Here is a 21,083-nt window from a genome sequence, read left to right as displayed (position 1 = left end):
TACTCAGATGTTTCACATACACATAAAATCACCATGAATGCAACAGCTACCAATGTAAATTGATGTAGGAAATTTGTTTCAGTCAGTTAAATGTCATGAGATCTTCTCCTTTCTGATCAGGGCCCAGCTCTGAGCCCTGAAGCAAACATGGCCATCTTCTTTTTTCCTGATTTTTGCTGATTTATAAGATTTTTGAGGTTACCAGAGTCTGATGAATAGAATGAATGAGAGAAGGATTGATTATGAAGGAAGAGAGCAAAACAGGAAAATAAAATACTAATGAAGCTGATGAGCATGATTACATGAATATTCCATTACACAGAATTAAGCAGATTTTGAGAAAAGTTACAGTCTTATGGTTAATAAAGAAAGTAAGTTTTTGCCTTTGGGAAATGTTTATCCTTGGAAGGTCAGAACACTTCTGATCTTTAATTTAACAAGTGCTTGATGCACTTGAATTTTTTTAGGCATGCTTTGATTTAGAATTTTAGAGTTTTGAGCACATCAGACTCTTATTTAAACTCTGACACCATAAAATAGATCATTTGGTGTACCACCATTATGCCCTAATTAATATTTACAAGCAACCCCAGTGCAAAAATCCTTGTACAGATTCTGAATTCCACCAAGTTCCCTGTATGCTTTTAGAACATGCTGATTATATTCTGTACATAAAAATATCACAGAAGCATGGCTCTCATGAGACTTTATCCAAAAGTTTCTACTGCAAAAATGAAGTTCAAATAACTTTAACTGGATTTAAACAAAAATTTTGTTGTATTTTATGGCTATATTATCAGAAAGTGTATTACCAACTTTTGCAAAGTAAAATAATAGTATATGGTTACTAAAGCAATAATATTATTGAAATTTTCATTATACTTTTATATAGTTGTCTTATGTAACTTGTATTATTATTTTTCTTATAGGGAGCAAATGGCGAAAGAGATGTCAGAAATTTTGAGTAGGTTAGTGCAGTGTAATTTGGGGAGATAAGTGTCACATCAAAATCATATTTTCATCACTTGGACCAGAACCTGTTATATAGAATAGCCTGTTCTTTCCATGTAAATTTTCTGTGCAAGAAATGTCACTCTGCCCTTTTGCCACACTAACATGGAAAAAGGTTAAAAAAAACAAACCCAGAGTTCCTGTAAATTGGCGTTTTTCAGTGGGGGGGATACAACTGGTGTTCAGATGGGACTGTCTCTTGTCGGTCCTGTCGCACTTACCAGGGACCCCTCCAGTTCAGGCTCAGTCGGGGAACCCTTCCTGTCCTTGTGACAGAAGGGACACTTTGAAAGGCCCCCTGAGGGTGGTGCTGACCCCTGACTGAGACCCACTGTGCCTGGGGAAGGGAAGAGAAGTGAGGAAGCATGTGGCCCCCAGGCCCCTGCCACCATAGCACAGGGATGGAAAACCAGGGTGTAAAAGCTGAGCCACCAAGGAATAGAACTTCCCAGCAGGATCTGGTCCATTATCACCTGGATACGAATCAATAACCTTTTAACTTTCAATTCTGAACTTACAGAGCTAATTGAAAGTGTTCAAATTAATGTTTTTTTAAAGATCAAAGTCAATTTTGCCACTGCCTTAACCCTGTTGTTCACATGATTGTCTTTATAACAAGTCTAAATAATCAGTCGTTGAAAGTGAACCTTCACTTTACTATCTTAGTACTTCCAAAGATGGGGGGGAGCATTTAAGTGAATTTGATTTATGTACTTCTTAGGATGCTGAATATGCTTTTTAGCAGGTGTATTTTTCTTTGAGGTAATATAAATTAAAAGTTGGTAACAGTAAAACCATATTTTAAGCAGTAATAATTTGAATTCAGTGTGATTTTTAGAAGAATCAAAATACATCTTATGTATATCAACATCTCATATATATTTTGACAGTCTATAAAGCTGTATATTGTGTAGAATCACTTTCTCTTTCAAAAGGAAAGAAAACAGCAGCAAAAACCCATAATTTGAGGTGCCTTTCTAGAAAAGACTGGTAGAAGAGCTAGGAAGAAAAGAGACTTTTTTGGTTAAGCTTATTGAATGATGGTTTCAGGATGCAGAAAAGAAAAAACGGATATTTGAATAATGTTAAAAGCATAATTTATTGTTAAGGGTAATAGAGAGAGCTTGCTGACACACAGCTGGCTCTTTTTGAGCAAAGCATTTAAGAAGAAAAAGCTCCGTAAAGAATGGCCAGCTACACAGCTTATGAAGAAATTCTACAGTGAACTCGAAACAGATTGTAACCATGAAAATGCAGGAAGGACTGAACGGGCACACATTATTCTTTAACTTGGCTTATAAATGACTAAAAATCATCATGTCTAACAATTTTTAAGTATGTGGGGTGAAGTATGCTACTTTTTATTCTCTAAAAAAGCATAACTACCCCTTTTGAAGAGTCAAAAGTACCTTGTTTCAATTTTAAGCTTAGTACTGAAGGAGTAATTTTATTTCAGGAAGGACGATTCATATTTTCAAGCATCGTTTTTAAATAACATTAGTCTCATTAAGTGTCGTATGTCTTGGTTGTTTGCCATGATTGCTGTTGTCTTTCAAAATGTAAAATGCTGAGAAAATATGAGCTCATTTTGAACATTATACCATGATCATCCCTCAGGAGCATTGCTGTGAAACAGCTTATCCTATTTAATTTTTAAACTATTTATTATTTTACCTTTTATATTGTAAATATATGTATTTTATTTTTTATTTCTTTCTGTTTTCCCACTCAAACGTTCCTACCAGTTGGGGCATGTTACTTGTACCCTTTGGAATCTCTGTTATCTGTCTCATGACCTACAACCATTTTCCTTTAATTTACTAGCTGTCATACGGTTACTCACTGAATACCAAGGTGTGATTTTATCTGCTTATAGAACTTTTCAAACTTTTGACCTGAACTCAAAAGTCACAGGAGTTTTCAGGCGCCATCAGCTCTTTTAGCTTGTGTCTGGAGACTTATGCAAAGGGTGGCAGTTTGGCTGCTCCCCTGGGGACTTGTAAATATCCAGGCGTCCAGGGAGAGTCAGCCAGTAGGAATGACTGGGGCTTGGTCATCTACAGCTTCCGATAGTCTGCAGGTGACTGGCCCTTAACCCTTCATGTGCTTCTAATGATCTTAAAGTATGTTGAGTTCTCTTTTGATTTTTAAAACAATTTTCAATTAAAGTATAGTAGATTTACAGTATCGTGTAAGTGTATAGCACAGCAATTTTTTAGATTCTTTTACCTTACTACATGGATGGGCTATCCACTCCAGTATTCCTGGGCTACCCTGGTGCTTACCTGGTAAAGAATCTGCCTGCAATGTGGGAAATGTGTGTTTGATCCTTGGTATGGGAAGATCCCCTGGAGAAGGGAACATCTACCCATTCCAGTATTCTGGTCTGGAGAATTCCATGGACTGTATGGTCCCTGGGGTCGCAGAGTCAGACACAACTGAGCGACTTTCACTTCACATAATCACATAATACTGAGCTTAGTTCCTGGGCTATACAGTAGGTCATTGTTGGTTATTAATTCTATACATAATAGTGTGTATGTTAATAACACCTTCTCAATTTTTCTCTTCCCCACCACCCTTTCCCCTTTGGCAACCATAAGTTTCTTTTCTGTGTCTGTGATCTTTTTCTGTCTTGAAAATATGTTCATTTGTCTTTTTTCTTTTCTTTTAGAGTCTATAGAGATATCACTTGCTATTTGTCTTTATCTGTTTGACTTACTTAGTATGATAATCTCTAGGTCGGTTCATGTTGCGCAAATGGCATTATTTTATTCATTTTATGGATGAGTAATATTCCATTGTATATATTAATTATACCTACATCCTCCTTATCCATTTGTTTGTCGCTGGATATTTGGGTTTGCTTCTGTGTCTGGCTGTTGTAAATAATGCTGCTATGAAGATTGGGGTGCATATATCTTTTCCAGTTATGATTTTCTCCGAATATATGCCCAGGAGTGGGATTGCAGGATCATACGGTAGTTCTATTTTTAGTTTCTTAAGGAACCTCCATAGTGTTCCCCATAGTGGCTATACCAATTTACATTCCTACCAATAGCGTAGGAGGGTTCTCTTTTCTGCACATTCTTTCCAGCATTTAGTATTTGTAGACTTTTTGATGATTGCTGTTTTGACTAGTGTAAGGTAATACCTCATTGTAGTTTTGATTTTGAGGAATATATATATATATATAAATGTATTAAGTCTTGATGATCATATATCCATGAGTTAAAATATTTAAACAGGTGTGGGTAAAATATTTAAATAGGTATTTTAAATTTTTAAATTTAAAAATATTTAAATCAGAACTTCTGAGTCCATGGTACTAGAATATTGGAATCAGAAGTTCTGATTTAGAGTGTAATACAAAAATGATGCAGTGGAAAATTTTAATTTGCCTGGGCATTCCATAGTATACCATTCTTAATCTTGTCTATTAAAGATAAAAAATATATATATTTTCCAGTAGTTTCCAGTTTGCAAACTTAGGTTCATTTTCTTGCCTATTTAGTCAACATTTTGTGTTTCCAGTTTCAGTATGTAAAAATGTGTGATAATTACAGAGGCCCTGCTGTGCAAGCCACAAAGGCGGCTGCTGGTACCAAGAAGCATGACCTCAGTAAGTGGAAGTATGCAGAGCTCCGTGACACCATCAATACTTCTTGTGGTGAGTGTGTGGAGGGGACGGAAGGGGGGCGGCTCTGTAGCTGGAAAGTGAATACCTAGATGGGGGTGGGAATTCTTGTCATATAGGTTAGTTGAAGCCATTCTCCTTTTTTTTTTTTTTTTTTGAATTTTTTTTTCCATTTATTTTTATTAGTTGGAGGTTAATTACTTTACAATATTGTAGTGGTTTTTGCCATGCATTGACATGAATCAGCCATGGATTTACATGTGTTCCCCATCCTGATCCCCCCTCCCGCCTCCCTCCCCATCCCATCCCTCTGGGTCTTCCCAGTGCACCAGCCCTTGTCTCTTGCATCCAACCTGGGCTGGTGGACTGTTTCACCCTTGATAGTATACTTGTTTCAGTGCTATTCTCTCTGAACATCCCACCCTCGCCTTCTCCCACAGAGTCCAAAAGTCTGTTCTGTACATCTCTGTGTCTTTTTCTGTTTTGCATATAGGGTTATCGTTGCCATCTTTTAAAATTCCATATATATGCGTTAGTATACTGTATTGGTGTTTATCTTTCTGGCTTACTTCACTCTGTATAATGGGCTCCAGTTTCATCTATCTCATTAGAACTGATTCAGATGAATTCTTTTTAATGGCTAAGTAATAGTCCATGGTGTATATGTACCATAGCTTCCTTATCCATTCGTCTGCTGATGGGCATCTAGGTTGCTTCCATGTCCTGGCTCTTATAAACAGTGCTGCGATGAACATTGGGGTGCACGTGTCTCTTTCAGATCTGGTTTCCTCGGTGTGTTTGCCCAGGAGTGGGATTGCTGGGTCATATGGCAGTTCTATTTCCAGTTTTTAAAGGAATCTCCACACTGTTCTCCATCATGGCTGTACTAGTTTGCATTCCCACCAACAGTGTAAGAGGGTTCCCTTTTCTCCACACCCTCTCCAGCATTTATTGCTTGTAGAGTTTTGGATAGCAGCCATCCTGACTGGTGTGTAATGGTACCTCACTGAGGTTTTAATTTGCATTTCTCTGATAATGAGTGATGTTCAGCATCTTTTCATTTGTTTGTTAGCCATCTGTATGTCTTCTTTGGAGAAATGTCTGTTTAGATCTTTGGCCCATTTTTTGATCGGGTCGTTTATTTTTTTGGAATTGAGGTGCAGGAGTTGCTTGTATATTTTTGACATTAATCCTTTGTCTGTTTCTTCATTTGCTATTATTTTCTCCCAATCTGAGGGCTGTCTTTTCACCTTGCTTATAGTTTCCTTTGTTGTGCAAAAGCTTTTAAGTTTCATTAGGTCCCATTTGTTTATTTTTACTTTTATTTCCAATATTCTGGGAGGTGGGTCATAGAGGATCCTGCTGTGATTTATGTCGGAGAGTGTTTTGCCTATGTTCTCCTCTAGGAATTTTATAGTTTCTGGTCTTACATTTAGATCTTTAATCCATTTTGAGTTTATTTTTGTGTATGGTGTTAGAAAGTGTTCTAGTTTCATTCTTTTACAAGTGGTTGACCAGTTTTCCCGGCACCACTTGTTAAAGAGGTTGTCTTTTCTCCATTGTATATTCTTGCCTCCTTTGTCGAAGATAAGGTGTCTGTAGGTACGTGGATTTATCTCTGGGCTTTCTATTTTGTTCCATTGATCTGTATTTTTGTCTTTGTGCCAGTACCATACTGTCTTGATGACTGTGAAGCCAGTCTCTTTTTACTCACACCTTGCAATGAAGGACCCAGTTTCTTCACAAAGCTAAAAGACAGGTATCAAGTTAAACTGATTTTACGGGCCAGGGAGGAAGAGCATAGAGAAGTTACAGTTGGGGCTGTATCAGTGACTGACTCTCCCAACATGTGCTTCCTGGTGGCTCAGGCAGTAAAGAATCCTCCTGCAATGCGGGAGACCTGGGTTCGATCCCTGGGTTGGAGAGATCCCCTGGAGGAGGGCATGGCAACCCACTCCAGTATTCTTGCCTGGAGATTCCCCATGGACAGAGGAGCCTGGCGGGCTACAGTCCCTGGTGTCACAAAGAGTCGGACACGACTGAGCGACTAAGCACAGCACAGAGCACTCCTGCCGTTATTCGTAATAGCTAAATGCCTGTGTATCAGACCCTTCTGGTCCATGAGCACAGTCGCTTCAGTTGTGGCCGACTCTTTGCGACTCTGTGGACTGTACCCCTCAGGCTCCTCTGTCCATGGGGTTACCCCAGCAAGGATTTTGGCCCAAGAATGCAGAGTGAAAAATGGCAGTGGAGATTTTCCTTTTTAAAGCTGTTTTTCTTCCACAGAACAGAGTAAAATACTGTATCCAGGGAATCCCACACAGTTGTGTTCACGTGTCAATCATAGCATTTGAATTTGGGACACTGTGACTAGGACCTCAGATGTCATAATTGTGCAGGATGCCTCACTGTTGTTCTTTCCCTTGTCACTGAGTTTATCTGCATAATTACATATGTCAAACATGTAGTGCTTGTAAATCTAGCTTATATTTGAGCACAGTGACTTTTTATTCTGTTGTTCTGATCTATGACCTTGAACAAGTGACTTAACCTCTCTGATTCCAGTTCCTCATCTATAAAAGACCTATTTGGTCCAGAGTTCTTGTGTGGAGTAAAAATATAAGATAGTAGTTATGCATAAGAAAATGCTCTGTAAGTATTAAAAAATAGTATTACCATGAAAGTACTCATCTTTGTCAATAATTGGTTTACTTTTGATTTTGTACTGTTAATTTAAAAATGAAACCTTCATTTAGAAATATGTATGTTTATGCCAAAGAATAATTATGCTAGAGAACTAAATTAGGATGTTCATTGCTTTTTTTTTTTTTTTAATCTTTCTATGTAATTGATAGATATTGAGCTCCTGGCAGCTTGCAGAGAAGAATTTCATAGGCGACTAAAAGTGTATCATGCTTGGAAATCCAAGAACAAGAAGAGAAATACTGAAACAGAACAGCGTGCTCCAAAGTCTGTTACTGATTATGGTAAAAACACATCTGTACTTCTGAATGTTCCAAAGTATATAATTACATGTAACTATGCATAAGGCATTTGGGTAAAACTGTCCAAGTTTCCTCTTACTTTAGAACTGAGAGTCTGCTGAACCTAACACAGCCATGATGGCTTATCTTTCAGAGTATTATTTGTGTTAGATACATCTTTAAAGTCATATTTGTTTACAAGTATTGAATTTACTTATTAAGATAAATTCTAGGGGTAAGAATTGTCCCTACTGAGGAAGTTGTGTGATAATGCTGTAAATATGTATTCTTTCCACATATACATATACAGACATATGTAAAGATTAAGTGTGGAAATATAAAGATTACTATAAAAAAGAATATTTATTGCAAATAACACTTTGTAATACTGTGAAAATGTAAGAGTGAGAAATAGTACCTTGGTTTAGAAGAATTTTCTCTCAGCCAGAATTTGATTTTTTTAACTGAGATCTTAAAAATTAATTTTGCTACTTTGCTGTTCAAAAGGCAAAGCTGTGTACATGAAATTGGGAAATACAGCAGAAGAGTCATAACCTAGTAAAAGCACATACTAGCTTTAACATTAAGTAAGAATAACTGTGAGTTGTAATTTCAGTCTTAAAAATAATTGTTAGAATTTCATTTATTCAACTTGCTACAGGAGCAGTTTATTAGGTTAATTCCGGTTAATGTCAAGGTGACAGCATATTTAATATCTTTTTTTTAAAAAAGGTATGTTCCCAACTCTTGATAGTATAATTTAGCCATGCATGACCCAAGCTGACTTAGGAAATGAGCTCACGATTATATTTTGTCTCCTTACTACCTTCCTAGCAAATAAAACAGTGTTTGATGAAAGGCAGTTAGATGGTAAAATTTAAGTGTTTCTAAGCTGTTGCAAAGATTAGATTGAGGAAGGGAAGTGTTATTAGTGCTAGTGACTGCTCATGAGTGTCGTCAATCAGAATGTAAGACTCTTGAAAGAGTAGTAAGCTTGCCTTGTAACTAAGAGATGGCAGGTGGAAAGCCCTGTAAACATTAATCTTCTGTAACTACCACTCTCTTCTCTGGTTTAAAACTTTGTCTCTGGGAATTGAACATGACACAATGATCCCATTCTCTGTTCACTGTCTGTACCAAGTTCCTGCCACTGTTGCTCTGCTTTGTAAAAGTGACGAAGGAGTATTCTTTTTAGCGATATAATCTTTAGCTGTAATGTTCTAATCGTGACCTTCAACTGACTGACTTTCATTATGTTCTATTTGAAAATTTATACATCTGAATCACTGCACTTCTTTAAAGAAATAAATGTTACATATTTGACACCCACATTTTTAATGAATATATAAGTATTTATTGTATTATTGTATCAAACCAAACTTTGGCACCTTACTCAGCCAACTTTGCCCCAAAAGGAGCAAGTAAAATGTGGCTTACCTTACTGGTTCCCACACTGTTTCCATTCGTAATGTACCACTGGGAAGAACAACACAGTAGGTTAAGAAAATTTCCCAAGGGTCCCATCCAGGTATGTGAACAAAACTAAGACTTCTGTATGAACACACTCCACATATATGTAGTCTTCAGAAAATTTTAATTGAACATGGTGCATTTTCAGGGTAAAATGTAACTTCTTCTCTGAGAAGTACATTTTTATTTTTCTCTCACGGAAAATTCATTCTGACACAGGAGTACAGTTAAAAGGAAAAGTGACGAGCACCAAGTTGATTAACAGCTCATTTGAGAAAACTCTGTTCTCCAGGAGGTTTCCTGATGGTGCAGCTGCTTGACTTGTAAAAGGAATGGCTTTGCAGTTTAATATTTAGAAGGACTGGACTTCCATAATTTGAGAAAGCAAAATGATGACAACTTAGCGATTAACAAAAATATAACTTTGGTGTTACTGCCTTGAAGACATTGACAAATCAAGATTAGTTCTAAAGAATTAAGAACTGGGAGGCTCAGGATCCTTTTCCTTTTGCTGTAGTAGGGGGCATGCCCCTCATCACATTCACCCTATAAAGAGGCTTTCAGAAATAATTTTGGGGGGCAGTAGCAAATTAACCAGTAAAGATTTATATTTGCTTGCTTGAAACGGTGACTTTGGAGAGTAGTTTTATTTCATCGTTCCTAACTAAAAATGTCAGCTTAAGGTTTAAGACAGTGTGAAGAGATTAAAACCTGCTGAGTACATGTAAGTGTGGTAATGCTTTTTCTCTATATAAAAAGCATTTTTAGTGAATTTATGAGTTATTCCCTTTTTTCTCCCCTATAAAAATTCTAGTAAGGCTTTAATGGTACTCTCATGTTGATTATTAAGTTGCTGTTTTGGATTTTTGTTTGGATATTACTGTGTTTAAAAATTAAATTTTGGTCCTCTTTGTATGTCTATCAATCAGGATGTCCCCCAAACATAATCAAAATAGATGTTAAAAAGTTGGAAAGCAGCATCTACTTGTAGGTTATTACAGGAGTACTTGGCTATGGATAGGGTATTTATCTGTTAGTCACCACCTCCATTGATGGGAAGTCTTTATGAATTAGAAGAATGCTTATTTAACATTTTTGGCATTTTTATCTTTTCTTCAACATAAAATATTTGTTCACAGATTTTGCACCATTTTTGAACAATTCACGTAAGTCAATGTGTGGTAACTCATGAGCTAACTGGAAGATGGGTTAAAAATACTTTATAAGTACTAACTTCTTCTAAACATTGTTTTGCTACAATTTTAAGGTGAATTGTAGTACATTAATTTTGGTTTATCTGTACTAAGATATTTAATTTGAGATAGTACTTTCATTTGGATCATTCCAAAATATATTTGCAGAAAAAATTTAATTAATCTGTTATTTTATCAAAGTGCTCCATTGCTCAGTCATGTTTGACTCTTTGCAACCCCATGGACTGTAGCCAGGCTTCTCTGTCCATGGAATTTTCCAGGCAAAGAACACTGGAGCAGCTCGCCATTTCCTACTCCAGGGGATCTTCCCAACCCAGGGATTGAGCCTGCATCTCTGGTGTCTCCTATGTTAGCAGGTGGATTCTTTACCCGTGCGCCACCTGGGAAGTCCCTGTCTTATCAAATTGCTTGCTTTTTTAAAAACCTAGCATTTTAAGCTGAGTATATGCAATTCCTATTGTAGCAAAACTCTTATCTTAATAAGCAGCTAGTCTTTTAGAATAAAGACTAAACTTTAGGTGCTGGTTTCAAATGCTGTAATAGTATAAGCATTTCTGTCCGAAGAGATTGGAGTTTCATGTGATAATGTACACAGCTTAATAGAATACCTCTTAATAGGAAGAGAAGATTATTCTGTTACTTCTATAGCTTCCTATGATACACGTTTTTTGATAATGTAAAAATCTTTGAGTCATCTTAGTGTACAGTAAATTTCTTCTAAAATCAGTTCAACAGTAATGATTTGAAAATAATGATACTTATTTGCCAAATGGGTGCACAAATTATTTTTTACTGCTTTTAGTAAGTTACAAACTTACAGATTTGAAACTTTTTCATACACTTTAGAAGAACAATTAAATGTGAAAGAAATAGTTGTTTAGAAGATTAGTTTTCAAGCTTTCCACATCTGTATCTTTATACTTTTCCAGATGACTGTTCATTTCCAGGCTTCCCAAATACAGTTTCCTTTCTCACATTAGTAGAAAAAGCCATCCAAGACTTTCTGTTGGGTTCCTTAATTTTATCCAACAGGAGATTATTATTTTGAAAGAAAGTAGGTTATACTAATGGGCAGCCGTTGCTATCTAGTATGTTTCTATCAGTAGGACCTTGAGTTCTAATTCACTGCTTAAGATGGAAGGAAGGATTTTTTTCCTTTTAATTCTTTTTATAAAATGTCTTAGTTTTGAGTTAGTGCATATCCTGCAGAGTAGGTAGTTTTTAAAACTCGAAGTGGAAACACTGAACTGTAAGTTGTTTTGAGGGAATAGGAATGAGAGGATAAATAAGCTCATCTCTGGTAACATGCTGAAGGTGATATAGCTTTTTTGTCACTAACAAAGCTGGGACTCTTTTCATAGGCATATACAACTCTGCTAACTGCTTTTTGCTTTCTGTTTGCACAGAAATAAATGCAACTGCTCTATAGCTTTTGCTATTGGTGCAAGAGGTGGAATAAGAGTAATTTCATCCTTTCAGTACTTGGAAAGTCTTACAAAAGCCGTGTGACTGTCCTTGACTTAGACATATAAGTTTTCATTGACATACTTAGTTTCAGTGAGATTCTTAACTGAGCTGCAGTAAATGATTGGTCTACCTTTAGAGTATATTAAACAGATTTACCATAATTATGCTCCTGAATATGTAAAGTCATTGCCCCAGAGAACTGTGTATTTTCAGAAAAAAAAAAAGAAAGAAAACACCAACCGTAATGAAAATTGAGCAAGGGAAAAGAGGTTACTGTGAGCTGAATACTCAGTATTAACAGAAAAGCAAGGATTTTTCTTTTCTGTTGGCAAAGAGAACCAAATATACACGTTCCACTTAACTGCAATGGATTTTTTTCCAAGAGAAGTCTGATTTCAGAGTAAGTAAATCTGAGTGAAAGTTCATGCTTACTGTTACAGTTTTGTTGTCATGAAGTTGTTTAAATCTTATTCATAAAATATCTGTTATCTTGGCCATTTTAAATCCCCAAATCAGTTGGCAAAGGAGAAAACTTTTATGTCTTTGACTTCTTTGAGGAAATTCTGGTTAAATTGACAAATATCTAGAATCCCTTAATTTGTAAAATTGCTGTTTGTTTCATAATAAATAGTCCCATGAAAATCATTCTGCAGCGTTCATTTGAACTCCTTGGAGGAAAACTATAAGTCTAGTAAACAGAACTAGTTTGCTCTCCTGCCGTGTGCGTTCATGGCATGAATTCGTTTTAGGGATGCAAGCATCTGTGGGAATGGCTGGGGGCTGTTGTTATTGCTGCTGCCGACGGTGCTGGTGGTGTGGTGCTGGTGGGGGGTGTGTGGGTGGGGAGAGAAAATTCTAAAGAAATCACGCTTTGAACTGTATTCATTTGTAGAGAATTCATATTTACATTTTGTTTTAAATTCACTATTAGGACCCCCTGTCTCGTCTTTTTTTAAAAAAATTGGTGGTTCGTTCTAGGGTTAAAGACTGTTTTCCTTATCCCTTGGGTGACTGTCCTTGTTCCCTGTGATAGCTCAGCAGAACCCGGCAGCCCAGCTCCCTGCCAGGCAGCAGGAGATCGAGATGAACCGACAGCAGCGTTTCTTCCGCATCCCATTTATCCGCCCCGCGGACCAGTACAAAGACCCGCAGAATAAGAAGAAAGGCTGGTGGTATGCCCATTTTGATGGACCATGGATTGCCCGGCAGATGGAGCTTCATCCTGACAAGCCACCCATCCTCCTCGTGGCTGGTGTGTACGATTCCCATGAACAAAAATTTCTAAAGCAGAAAAGTAGTGTAAACCCTCTGAATGAAATGGGGTAATGTAATAATGCATTAAAGTTCAGGGTTGAGGCATGGAGTTTTGCAGTTAAATCACATCAGTTGAGGATAACTTATTTACAGCGTGGAATCAATCACTTCGATTGTGTCCTCCTGGAACACACAGACACTTGTCTGTGTCCTTTCATGTCTAATTATATAGGTTACCTTGTAATGGTTTAAGGAAATGTAGCATTTCTCTTAACCCTGGTAACTTGTTGAATAAACTGCATCCTTAGTATATTTTGAAATGCTGTACTTGGTGGAGGACACATTTGTCACTGGTGAATTTATGAAGCAAATTTCAACCTTCAAGGAAGGAAATAAAGTTTTAAAAGTTCTCAAATCTATGACAACTGGTAGACATTTCAGGAATGAAGTTTACTGTAAACAGATCTGAGAGGAGGTGTGGTTAATTCTCTGATGTCTCTATCCACGCAGGGAAGGACGACATGGAGATGTGTGAGCTGAATCTTGAAGAGACAGGCCTGACTCGAAAGCGTGGTGCTGAGATTCTGCCAAGACAGTTCGAAGAAATCTGGGAGCGCTGCGGAGGCATCCAGTATCTCCAGAGTGCAATCGAGAGCAGGTTGGCCAGACCCACGTATGCCACGGCCATGCTGCAGAATCTGTTAAAGTAGAAGGTGCGCTAACCTTGCAGCTGGGAGCCCTGGCCTTGGCACTAGGTAGGGAGTGCGCCCCAGAGATTGACCCCTCCCGCAATCAAGTTAGGATTACTTACACAAAGTGAACAGGTTTTACTAATCATGGCTTTTTGTTAATTTAAGGTTTATTATGGTAGTGACTTTGGGACCGAAAAATTGTTTTCCTGTATCCAGCTGTAACTGTTAGACTTCTCATCATCATCATTGTGATACTTGTTACACTTGGACAGACTCTGACATCTCTCTCTCTTTGCCAACAGACTACCTTAAATCCATTTTAATTGTTTGCTAGGAAAAGAAGTTTTTTTTTTTTAAAAATGCAGAATTCTTGTTTTTTAAGAAGGCCACAGTACCATAAAACTGGAATAAAGAAAACTTAAATTCAGTTTTCTTACAACAGTCAAGGCACTTAGAGTGATCAAGGCACTGGTGTTTTTTATCTGAAAGCTGTATCCTTCTTTCACTAACTTTTTCAGAAATTCATGGACGTTTCCATCACAGTTGGAAATTTGTATTTTTCCCCCTATTTTGCAATGTCTTAGTTTGAGTAAAGCAATTTACCTGAAGTTCTAGAATTCTGGAGAGAGCCTTGATATGTCTGATAAAATCTTTGATAGAGAAGGTACATAGTATCCTGCACGGATTTGTTTTGCTTTTCTATCACTTTGTGTTGCTATAAGAATATGTTCTTACACTCCATGAACAAATAAAGGAAATTTGGATCGTTTAAATGCTTGAAAGTTTTGAGATAACTTTTGTTTCATTTAGGAAAAAAAATGAGTTTTAGGTGGCAGTTTGGCTTAACTGACTGAATTCAGATATTCTTTCAGTTTCATCTCAGTTGCAATTTTGTATCAGAATCTTGTCCAAGTTGTTTCATGTGATTTTAATGTAGTGTTCTGCTTCAAGACACTCCTGTTTTTAAAAAAAATTCCTTTTGTCTTTTTTGGCCTTTGAGATTCTGGTAATTGTAGAGCTCTTTTATAAGCTTTGTAATTCAAAAACCCTCTACTTAGAAATTGCTTGTTTCATGTAACTGATAATTTAAAAAAATGCTTTTGTTTGTGTGCTGTTTAGTTTTGATCAAATGTCAGCAGTTTCAAGCCTACTATTTCTAACTTTCATATTAGGAATTTGGAAACAGAAATACATCAAGGAGTTATGTTGACATAATCCTAAGGAGTCTTGTTTGTATTTTAGAATAAAATTAGAAAATAAAATTATTCTCTATACCTTTTTTCCCTGATGTTCAAAGACTCTAAACCTTTGAAATGAATTTCCAGTAATTTTTTTTTTCTCCTCGAAAGAGCCACCTCAGTTAGGAAAGTATTTCTCAGCTGACTAGATTAGAGCTTGTGAGCCAGACACTGTTTTCGGAATTGCTTCTCTCATAATATGTCCTGGTGTAGAGATGTTTATTTATTATGACACTGTGCAGATAATGGTCTTCTGCTAAAGAAATTAAACGGCCCTGTCTGTCCTGTTGAGAATGTCAATGTGATCGTCCTTTGAAAGCTGTGTTACTGGGTAGACTCACCCACCCTGGGTCATGCAATCCCTGTGATTTGGTGACAGAAGGTCTGGTTACTGAAAATAAATATGTCCTCTTCTTCCTCTTCTCATCACTTGCCTCTAACTGGTGTTTTTATTTGTATAGAATAGTGAAGGATAAGCTTTTCTTCTTAACTGGTAGCAAGTAGAGTCCTGGAAGAAAATTTAGCAATCAAATAGATTTTTAATGCCTTGCGCCTTTAGTACTGTTTCCAGAAACAGTTTTATGTATGTCCGAGATCCATGCGGGCACTTGATGGACAGCTAATCACACAGAGTGAGTTATGGGAACGAGAGAACTTCAAGTTGTGAAGAATTTGGGAAACGTATCACAGCCCGTGTCCATCTCAAGCCCAGAACTGAACTTAGTGTTCTTGAGTGCAGTTTACTTTTGTTTTTACAGCTCAAATCCTGTCCAAAAGTTTCTTTGGAATGATGTCATAGATCATTATCTAGGCTTTGGAAGTCTTTAGTCACTCAAAGGGTTTATGAAATGGGCCTGACCTTTATGCTCTTTGAATCACTGAAGGGTACAGAAAAAAGTCTGGCTAAGAAAAAATAATTGAGTATTTTTTTAAAAAGAAATATATCACAGCAAGCATTGTTACAGATCTTTATAGTGTTTTACTTTAGTAGCTGATAAAATTATAGTCAGTCTTAAGCCTGAAGTCATTTTATTGCTAATTGTGTTACACAGCTGTCCTAGAACACATCTATTTTAAGTAGTCTCCTGAGTTAGTTCTGACTCCAGGAGACCTGCCCTAGTTCAGATAGACTTCCAGTCACCTCCACATAACAGCTTCCCACACGCAGAAGCCCCTTTGCTGGAGAAGCCTAGGACCCTTCATCCTTTGAGGGAAATAGTGGAGGTGGCCTTCTGAAAAATGTGGATGCAGCTTCTTACAGTGTTCGCAGTCAAACCCAGAAATGCCAGATGAAAACCGGATGAATCAAATGTAAATTTAAATTTTAATCAGTCATTTTAATTGGGATATAAAATTAGAAGTTTAAACCAGCATGCTCTACATTAAGAACCAATTCTTCTTAATGCTTGTCTTGCTCAATACCAGTTCCTTCCTTAGCATATGCTTTGTAAAGGTAGATGTCCATAAAATATTAAAACTGAGAAAACAAAGTTTTCACATTCAGCTGTAATGGAATTCCTAATTCATTAACACATTTAAGACACATACTGCGAGCTATGGGTAGGCTCCAAGAGAAAGTTTCTCTAATACTCACGTGTTAAGAGAGAAGTGAGTTTCCTTAGTTGTAAGGTTGAGTAGATGGCACCGTCTCAAAGGATAACAGGAAGAGATAGAAGAGTGCCTTAGGAGCACAGGCCCTCACAAAAGACATTCTGTTGTAACTTACCTTCTGCTTCCTGTAGTGACTTTTTACAGGTCATTCTTTCCGGTAACATAGTGAACACTTTTGCAGACAGCAAAACGAAAGATCATATCAGATCACAAAAGAAAATAGCATCTTATGTGGAACACAAGTGGTATTTGTGAAAACTTAGAGAATAGAAACTCACAGGCGCAAAGAATAATGAGGATTTTGTAGTTTTATTAATTGGATTTTTAAAAAGCTATTTTCATTCACAGGTTATTGCAATGGTTCTCAGGGGATCCAAATAGGTAGGTCTTTGGTTTCTTCACCTGAACCACCTTGAGAGTACTGGATCAGTAGAATAAATAGTATTGGATGAATCAGTGAATTATTACAGTGTTAGTGGTAGACTTGACTGCTTTTACGGAAGAGGTTAACAGGGATCCAGACAACTCAAGTAATTGAGTTCTAGACTGTGAAACAGAGAGAAATGCCTTCACGCCACTCGTGGAGCACGGAATCAAAGCAAGCAGACTTCTTTGAGTAAGTCCTGGGGTTTGCAGAGGGTTGCCCCCCTGTCACCCCCCATCTTCAGAAGGGGTGGCAGCTTTTGTCTGTGTCGCATAGCCAGCAGTAACAATTACTGACTTTTTACTTCTCCTCGAAAATAAACTAACAAGGGAGGGCAGGGCAGAGAATACCTAAAAATTACAGTAAGGACAAGCAGGGGCAGGGGTCAGGGGCAGCTAGAACAGTAAGGAGAGAGAAGAGTGATGGGAGAGGAAGAACAGGGATGCATCCTGAAGAGCTGCACGCCAGGCAGAAAGCACTGAGGCGGGGTAGGGGGCCTGGTACTCCTGGATCCTCCCCAGGTTTTAGAATGAACTGTATGCAGTAGAAGAGCGGAGCCCGTGGACCTATTGAGCCTGGACTGAGGCAGGCCTGGTGTAGATATTCTTAGCATATAAAATGGCATGCTGGGGAAGGCCAGTAGACATTGTGTGCATAAGCCTTGTGGAAGGATGACATAGAGATCCTTTGAGAGGTCAGGCCTACCCGTTCCTGGACCAGATCTGGAGGACAGTGAAGTTCAAGTCAAATCAGTGTAGTCTTCCTTCCCCATGACTAGCCTCATGTATGAAGTCAGCTTGGTTGTCGTAGTCTTCAACAGGAGATAACCAGGAAAAAGTTCATATCAAAAAGAAAATCTTTAGTCTTAATTTTTACCTGTACCAGACTCTTAACCTTCAGATCCAAGTAGGTATATTTCTTGGCTGTTTTCATTTTGAAAATTCAATGAATTATATCTGTTACTTAATTTTTCCTTATTTCCGAAAGATGTGTATCTGACACTGTCCTAAAATACTGATGTACTGGAAATATAAATAATAAATGCTTTCTATGTAGAACTTCCTCTTGCTTCTTGTGCTTTTAATACAGTTGCAAGATGTTGCAAAGTTGTAAATGTTATATGTGTTGCCATGTTGCATTCCAGTTCAATGGAATAAATTGGAGAAGCTGGGATCTTGAAGTTGGTCCAGTCACTGGAAACCCTGTGCCAGGAAGCGGAGAACCAGGCAAGGAACCTGGGTGATCGGAAGGTCCTTGAGTTCTGACCCCAAACTTCTGGGTTCTCCCCCCCAGGGAAAAGCAGAAGCATATGTGAGCCACTTTGCCTAGATTAAAGAGAAACCAAATCTTGGCTGCTTTTCCCCAGACCCTGATCGATCTGTTTGTGAGGTGACAGAGGATGCAAAAACTGGGGACCCAAAGAAGGGTCCTCCCTGAGAGACAGCTGGTCTCTGAAGGCTGCCTTGTGTGAATGAAGCCTCCCATGATCCAGAAGGGTCTCCTGACGGCAGGGAGATGGGCCAGCTTACCTCCGCAGCTCTTCTCTGGGGGGTTGGAAAAGACCAGTCCATAAAGTGGGTGATGCAAAGGGTGGGGGACACTTGCTTCCACAGGAGCCCTTCCCGGCAGAAGTTGGAGCGCATGCCCACTTCTCTTTCTTTACCCAAAGCGACATTCTTTGTAGTCGAGCACAGCTGACACGCAGATGCGGAGGGCATGTGACGGGGAGGTCATGGCGTTAGATTTTCATTCTCTGTCTGGGTGGAATTGTTCTTGTATGCTTCTGGTTGGCCTATCATGCTTCTGACAAGCACATTTTCCTCTGGGGAGTTCCAAGGCCATGGAAATGAGCAGGTATATGTCTTGCCACCATCCTTGGCTTTGCAGCACTTTATCAGGACACACACAGTCTCCATCCCATATCATCCCTCCTCACTTTGGGGAGGATTGGGATGAGAATAGGGGTGAAACTTATGCCTTTGGGAGACATATCAGTGATTTTTTTTCAAGGATTTGCGTGCTTAAAATCATTGACCATAATCTATAAAACAAATCCAGGAGATACCTAGTAAACAAACATTATAAATCTATAGCACTATAGTGCATATCATATTTTATTGAAATTAAAGTTTTGCAGCAAATATAATTGATAGTTGAACAGTTGAAAGAGATATGGAGGAATTCATTTTTCATTAAATGCACATTACAAACTGGCTGAACTGGAATACCTTGATGCCAGTCTACCTATGCACACACCAGAGTTAGTGTCAACGGTTACCCAGTGAAGTTACCAAATTGTAGGAAGACATAGTCCATCCGTGGTGGGAAAGAGGAATTGGTTATGTCACAAAGTACAGCCTCACTTGTTGCCCCCAATATAATATCTTCCTTTAAAATAGGTCTATGCAGTTACAAGAAAAGATTTTTTCCATGGTATGTATAGCCCAGTTCTTCAAAGGAACAACCTAGGAATTATTGGCAGCAAAATTATCTACTGTGTAAGCAGTAATTTCTTATACAACTATATGCCTAAGAACTGAAGAGGTATGTGAGCTACAGACACTGAAGTGTGGAGCATCTGTACTCACCACAGTTTATGTCTCATATGCATTCATTCTGCATCTCCTTGCATGCATAATCTTTAATGTACATCCTAACATGTGAAGAGCTTTATTTCCCGGTATATGGTCAATCCCACCCCCCTGCCCCCACATAATAAGTTGCACTTGTAAATAATCTGTGATCAATATTTTAAGGGTGGCTGGACAGTAACCTGGTTTGCTATCACCTTGACTATCACTGAGAAATAACCAAAATATTTAATATGTTTCACTGATTGTATTTTGGGTTTTGATAATAAGTTTATTTTTCTTCAGAATTTATTGGTCTTCAAGTATATAAGTCTTCTCTATTTGATATGTGATGTGTCCTGGTTCTCAGTGTTGACTACATGCCTGGATTTTGATGATCAGTGGATATGCCTGCCTAGGTTTTCAGAATTTTGAGAGAGTGAATCCAGTTTTCCTTGAGAAAGCAAGTCATTTCTCTTGAGATAGATTAAATTATAATTTGTACATTTTCAGCTTTTAGTTTCCTTCCCAATCTTGATAGTTAAGTTCTTCATATCCTATAGTCAGTAATTCAAATTTCTTTTCATGGTTACCTGGAAGAGAAATATTTTTAAGAGATTAAGAAATGCCACCCAAGGTCAAACCAGTGATTCATTCCAATATTACCTCTGCTGGTAGATGAGCTAATATGCTTGTCATTTAGGATATATTCTTTGAAAGGTGGGTTATGTCCTCCCCCCAAATATCTCTAACTTTACAACCTACTGAGAATGTATTCAGTTTCTTCCTAAACCTTCTCAGACTGAATTGGTATCTTGAAGCAGGGGTGGCAAATAGCTTGTGAATCAGTCACCATGTGCCCTTCCAACCATTATTATTCCAAACTGCTTCTTCATTTGAAATGTGGTTCTCGATTCTCCCTGGTCCTTCTGGATTCAGCTGGTGTACACTTCACCCTGGATATTTCATTATCAGATCCTGTGTCCTACTGTCATTTTATGGCCCAAGTCTGACCCTTTCCTGTCTTTTCAATATTCTTTGTTTTAGGAAATAAAAATGGCACACATTATTCTTTGGACATATGAGGTTATATACATGTGCACACTTGGATATATGTGTGTGGTATGATGGCCTCGGCATCCTTCTTGGCTGTATATTGACTGTATGATCAGCTTCAGTTGCAAGTTTTGTTGCATTTGCTTCCATTTAGCACCATATATATATAGATAGAGAGAGAGAGAGAGAGAGAGCGACCTCAGATAGACTCGACAGGACACTGGCTGATTAACACTCATTTTTACCGTAAAGATTAGGTATAATTTTTGAAACTAGGTTATTTTAGGCTATAAATTCTCCAAGGTATTTTTTTGAAAAGTTATTTTAAAAGCTCTTATGCTAACTTGCTTATTAGACAAGTTATTTCCCTTTGTAGAATAAAATTTTAGTCAAAAGATTGAATGGATGAGTATTTTGGGTTTTTTTTCATTTATTTTTATTAGTTAGCAGCTAAT

The 21,083-nt window shown here is 37.8% G+C and overlaps 2 protein-coding genes across 14 annotated transcripts in view; one reads left to right on the top strand and one right to left on the bottom strand.

Moving 5' to 3' along the window:
* Window positions 1-15,393, top strand: part of MYO6 (myosin VI) — a 156,899-nt gene extending 141,506 nt beyond the window's left edge. For 3 of the 13 annotated variants that reach the window (XM_020901327.2, XM_070480770.1, XM_070480771.1), the window contains 6 exons: window positions 930-968; window positions 4,578-4,681; window positions 7,504-7,635; window positions 10,242-10,268; window positions 12,817-13,035; window positions 13,548-15,393. In XM_020901327.2, the coding sequence (XP_020756986.2) occupies window positions 930-968; window positions 4,578-4,681; window positions 7,504-7,635; window positions 10,242-10,268; window positions 12,817-13,035; window positions 13,548-13,747 (721 nt within the window). In that variant the 3' untranslated portion in view covers window positions 13,748-15,393. Of the gene's footprint in view, window positions 1-929; window positions 969-4,577; window positions 4,682-7,503; window positions 7,636-10,241; window positions 10,269-12,816; window positions 13,036-13,547 lie in introns of those variants that run through there. The other 10 variants (XM_070480775.1, XM_070480773.1, XM_070480777.1 and 7 more) reach the window with 6 other exon arrangements.
* Window positions 15,394-19,047: 3,654 nt separating this feature from the next.
* Window positions 19,048-21,083, bottom strand: part of IMPG1 (interphotoreceptor matrix proteoglycan 1) — a 167,134-nt gene continuing 165,098 nt past the window's right edge. Inside the window, 2 exon segments of the mRNA XM_070480762.1 lie at window positions 19,048-20,151; window positions 20,838-20,852. Coding sequence (XP_070336863.1) covers window positions 20,089-20,151; window positions 20,838-20,852 — 78 coding nt within the window. The 3' untranslated portion in view covers window positions 19,048-20,088.

This window comes from Odocoileus virginianus, chromosome 19, assembly GCF_023699985.2.
Source record: "Odocoileus virginianus isolate 20LAN1187 ecotype Illinois chromosome 19, Ovbor_1.2, whole genome shotgun sequence".
NCBI lineage: Eukaryota > Metazoa > Chordata > Mammalia > Artiodactyla > Cervidae > Odocoileus > Odocoileus virginianus.
This window is presented reverse-complemented; position numbering and strand designations above follow the sequence as displayed.